General features: G+C 40.2%; 1 protein-coding gene across 1 annotated transcript; it reads left to right on the forward strand.

The window, feature by feature from the left end:
* On the forward strand, window positions 3,105-3,692 carry LOC107615744 (pre-mRNA-splicing ATP-dependent RNA helicase prp28-like). The gene is made up of 2 exons (XM_016317779.1): window positions 3,105-3,287; window positions 3,405-3,692. Exons 1-2 carry the CDS (start codon window positions 3,105-3,107, stop codon window positions 3,690-3,692), a joined length of 471 nt encoding a protein of 156 aa, XP_016173265.1.

Consider the following 5,334-nt stretch of genomic DNA (forward strand, 5'->3'; position numbering starts at 1 on the left):
CATGAATTTTCGAAAATCTAAGAAAAATTAAAAACATGCAGTTGACACCAAACTTAAAATTTGACACTAGACTAAAACAAGAAACACAATTTTTTTTTTATGATTTTATTATTTTTTTGTATTTTTTTCAAATACAAAAATAAAAATCTTAAACATAAAATAAAATTACCCAATCTAAGCAACAAGATGAACCGTCAGTTGTCCAAACTCGAACAATCCCCGGCAATAGCGCCAAAAACTTGGTGCACGAAATTGTGATCCACACTTTTCGCAACTCCACACAACTAATCAGCAAGTGTACTAGGTCGTCCAAGTAATAAAACCTTATGCGAGTAAGGGTCGATCCCACGGAGATTGTCGGCTTGATGCAAGCTATGGTCATCCTGTAAATCTTAGTTAGGTGGATTCAAATGGTTAAGAGGTTTTGATAATTAAAAGATAAATAAAACATAAAATAAAATAAGATACTTATGTAATTCATTGGTGGGAATTTTAGATAAGCGTTTGGAGATGCTTTGCTGCTTCTGAACCTCTGCTTTTCTATTGTCTTCTTCCAATCATGCATGCTCCCTTCCATGGCAAGCTGTATGATCCTCTCGAATGAAAAATACCAGGTACGGTTTCCGCACAGCTAATCAACTGTCGAATTTCTCGTCTCGGATGAAAAATACCAGGTACAGCTACCGCACGGCTAGTTATCTGTCGGTTCTCACTAGCGTCAGAATAGGATCTCTCTCTCCTTTTGCACATTGTCACTGCGCCTAACATTCGCGAGTTTGAAGCTCGTCACAGTCATCCCTTCCCAGATCCTACTCAGAATACCACAGACAAGGTTTAGACTTTCCGGATCTCAGGAATGCTGCCAATTGATTCTAGCCTATACCACGAAGATCCTAATCTCACAGACTCGGTCCGTGGATTAGAGACCCAAGAGAATATACTCCAGCTATCGTCCAATGACTACGTTGAACATCATGTAGACCGCTTGTGGTTGTCAGGCACGCGGATCTTGGCTAAGCGAGTAACGAAGATAGTGGGTGATTGTCACGGGTCACCCCTTCATTCTGACTTAACTGAATTAAGTACGAGAGTATATCTTAGAGAAGAAGTAAGCGTGAATTGAAAGAGAAATAATAGTACTTGCATTAATTCATGAAGAACAGCAGAGCTCCGCACCTTAATCTATGAGGTGTAGAAACTCCACCGTGGAAAATACATAAGAGAAAAAGGTCTAGGCATGGCCGAATGGCCAGGCTCCAAATGTAACATAAGATGATAAAGTATCTCAAAAGTATGCAAATACAATTGTAAAAAGTGCTATTTATACTAAACTAGTTACTAGGGATTACAGAAAATGAGTAACTAAGTGCAGATAGTGCAGAAATCAACTTCCGGGGCCCACTTGGTGTGTGCGTGGGCTGAGCATTGAGCTTTACACGTGCCTAGGCCATTTCTAGAGTTAAACGCCAGCTTGGATGCCAATTTGGGCGTTTAACTCCAGTTCTGGTGCCAGTTCTGGCATTTTACGCCAGAAAAGGGTCTCTAGTGGGCGTTTGGATGCCAGTTTGGGCCATCAAATCTCGGGCAAAGTATAGACTATTATACATTTCAGGAAAGCCCAAGATGTGTACTTTCCAACGCAATTGAGAGCGCACCAATTGGGCTTTTGTAGCTGCAGAAAATCCACTTCGAGTGCAGGAGGGTCGAAATCCAACAGCATCTGCAGTCCTTTCTCAGCCTCTGAATCAGATTTTTGTTCAGGTCCCTCAATTTCAGCCAGAAAATACATGAAATTACAGAAAAATACACAAACTCATAGTAAAGTCCAAAAATGTGATTTTTGCATAAAAACTAATAAAAATATAATAAAAAGTAACTAAAACATACTAAAAACTATGTAAAAACAATGCCAAAAAGGGTATAAAATATCTACTCATTAGTGTCACACTGGATACTTCTGATCATGCCTTTGAGGCCCTTCTGCAGATCCTGCATACTCCTCCGGCTCAGGATGCTTACATTCAGGTAGTGAAGGACATGACAACGGGCAAGCTGTTATTGGACGTAATCCTGAAGAAGATTTGCATACCTGAGGCCAAATGGGAGTACAGCCGAGGTGAGAATGCGGTCCTATTGAGCATCGCGTGCACCGATTTGACTCTTGAGGCAAGGATCTGGTAGCAGATCATTGCCAACTATATCCTGCCAAGCACGCATGCCACGCACATTAGGGTCCGTGTGGCAGTGTTACTTTGGGCTATTCTGGAGGGGAAGAGGATCTCTGTTCTTCCCCTTATCAGAGACTTGATATGGAAGGTAACTGATGAGCGGATATTTTATACGCTTTTTGGGGATAATTTCATATAGTTTTGAGTATGTTTTAGTTAGTTTTTAGTCTATTTTTATTAGTTTTTAGGAAAAATTCATATTTCTGGACTTTACTATGAGTTGTGTGTTTTTCTGTAATTTCAGGTATTTTTCTGGCTGAAATTGAAGGAGCTGAGCAAAAATCTGATTCAGGCTGAAAAAGGACTGCTGATGTTGTTGGATTCTGACCTCCCTGCACTCAAAGTGGATTTTCTGGAGCTACAGAACTCGAAATGGCGTGCTTTCAATTGCGTTGAAAAGTAGACATCCAGGGCTTTCCAGCAATATATAATAGTTCATACTTTGCACAAGAATAGACGACGTAAACTGGCGTTCAACGCCAGTCCTCTGCCCAAGTCTGGCGTCCAGCGCCAGAAAAGGATCAAAAACTGGAGTTGAACGCCCAAACTGGCACAAAAACTAGCGTTCAACTCCACAAATGGCCTCTGCACGTGAATTGCTTAAGTCTCAGCCCCAGCACACACCAAGTGGGCCCCAGCACACAGAAGTGGGCCCCAGAAGTGAATTTCTGCATCATCCACCTGACTAAGATTTATAAGATAACCATAGATTGCTTCAAACCAACAATCTCCGTGGGATTCGACCCTTACTCACGTGAGGTATTACTTGGACGACCCAGTGCACTTGCTGGTTAGTGGTACGCGTTGTGAAAAGTGTGATTCACAATTCGTGCACCAGTAACTCAACAGTAAAAGTACAACATCCCCTTCCCAACGATGATCACCAGATTGGCTACCTTGTCTGGGGTGGAGAGACATCCGACAGACCGGACGTCTGTCTTCATCAGTAAACAGCCATTCCTGCCATACGGCGACTATAAGGGACCGCAACAGAAGAAGAGAAAGACCACTGAGCCACCATCATCAACAGCAGAGCCCTCAGCACCTCCTGTACCTCCTGTACCCACACTTCGACCTCAAACACCTTATGAGCTGGGTAGAGAGATTCTTCAGGCCGTCCACCGCTATGAAAGCCACAATGCACGCCACTTTCAGTGGATTGTGGCAAAGTTTTAGGGTAGAGACGCTGGCCCACCCCCTCCGGACACACCTGAGCCTGAGACTGAGCCTGCGACAGTAGAGGTGCCAGCAGCTGAAGCTGGACAGACAGTCGAGCCCACTCAGCAGAGAGCCGAGGAGAGGGCGGACCAGCCTATAGTTGAGGAGCTAGTGGTTGAGAGGGCAGAGCCAGCAGCTATAGCCGAGCCGAGAGTGGAGACCACCACAGATCCTTCCCGAGCTATCATTGTGTATCAGCGACACCACCACCCACCACCGCCAGACGGTGGAGATTCTCAGAGTTGACCCCCTTGGTTTGATTCTTTTGGCACGGAAGACCGTGCATGATTTAAGTGTGGGGGAGGATCTTCTATTTTTAGGTGTAAACATTCTCTCCTAAACACTTGTCATTTAGTTTATTTTTAGTTTTTATTATGCTTTTTTCTGGATATTTATGATATTTTGTCTTATGCCCTACACTTTAGTACTTTAGTTTGTATATATATTAGTTCGCTTCTATTATTATCCTTAGTATTGCATTTTAATTTTGGTATATATATATATATATATATATGTGTGTGTGTTTTGAGCTTGTCTTGCTTGGTATATAGTATATATATGGATTGTGATTGGATGATGTGAATAGCATATGCTTAGTTCATTTTTGTCCTAATTATTCATGTTACTTTTTGCTTGTTGAAAATTAGAAAAAGAACTAGGAAATTTTGAAAAATTTGCATCCATCACAACATACATACATATAGGAAATAATTTTGGTGAAAAACAACAAAAATTTTCAAGAATTTGTTTCAAGGGCATTCTATTGAATTGATCGGAAAATTGTTTTCAAACTGGCTTGAATGATTTTTATGGAACATAGAAGAGGAAAGAACAAATACCTTGTGAGTTTTGAGCTATATTGAGTGGTTACATATTTTAACCACTAATTTTGTTCATTGTGTGTTATATCTTTTCTATGATTGTAATCTTGGTTTTGCTTGATTCTTTATTTCCAATGATTGATGTTTTAAATTTCATTGAGCATGATTGAGGCCATCTTTGATTGAGGCCATCTTTGATTGAAGCTCACTTTACCCATATGGCCTACCCTTTGCATCTACCATTGTTAACCCCCTTTGAGCTCTATTTGCCCCATTGTTCTTGACATTAGCACATTACAACCTTAAGCAGAAAACCATGATATGCCTTAGATTGTGTCCTTGATTAGCTTAGGTTGAAGAGTGTGTTTCATTTAAGTGCGAGGGAATTTTCGGAAACATTGGTAGTGAATGAAAATATTTGTTTTGGGTATTTATTGAAAATTTTGGAAAATGGGAGCATTCATGTATGGACTATTAAATCATATGCATTTATCTTTCATATAAAAAAAACATCACCAAAAAGGGAACAAAGGTTGTCCCTAAGAAAAGAAAAGTGAATAAGGAAGGAATATGCGATATGGATGATAAAGCATACATGAATGTTTGTGAAAAAGAAATGATGGGAAGTTAGGATTGCATATCTTTGTTATTGGGTTGATATAGGTTGAGTTGGATTTTTAAACTAATCAAGGATTCAATCAATTTAGTCCACTTAACCATATCTACCCCCACCTTGACCCTAATCTTGTTACAACCCTATGAAGTCCTCATGGTAATTGCATTCATGCATCTATGGTTGTTGATTGTTAGATGAAAAGCAAATCCTTGAAAGCATGATTAGAGGAGAATTGAGTGAATTGACCCTAAACACCGAGTGCTTAGAGTATATACACACCTAGTGAGGGTTCAATTACTCAATTCTATGTTTCCACCTCACTTATCATGTATTCTTGCAAGTTGCTTCATTTTGATGTCTTGAATCAATTCTCTAGATTTTGCTTGCATTGGATTGTTAATTCTTTGCTTAGCTCTATATGTCCATAATCTTGCTTGGAATTTGATTGTTT

The sequence above is a fragment of the Arachis ipaensis genome, chromosome B09, assembly GCF_000816755.2.
Source record: "Arachis ipaensis cultivar K30076 chromosome B09, Araip1.1, whole genome shotgun sequence".
NCBI classification, from domain to species: Eukaryota; Viridiplantae; Streptophyta; class Magnoliopsida; order Fabales; family Fabaceae; genus Arachis; species Arachis ipaensis.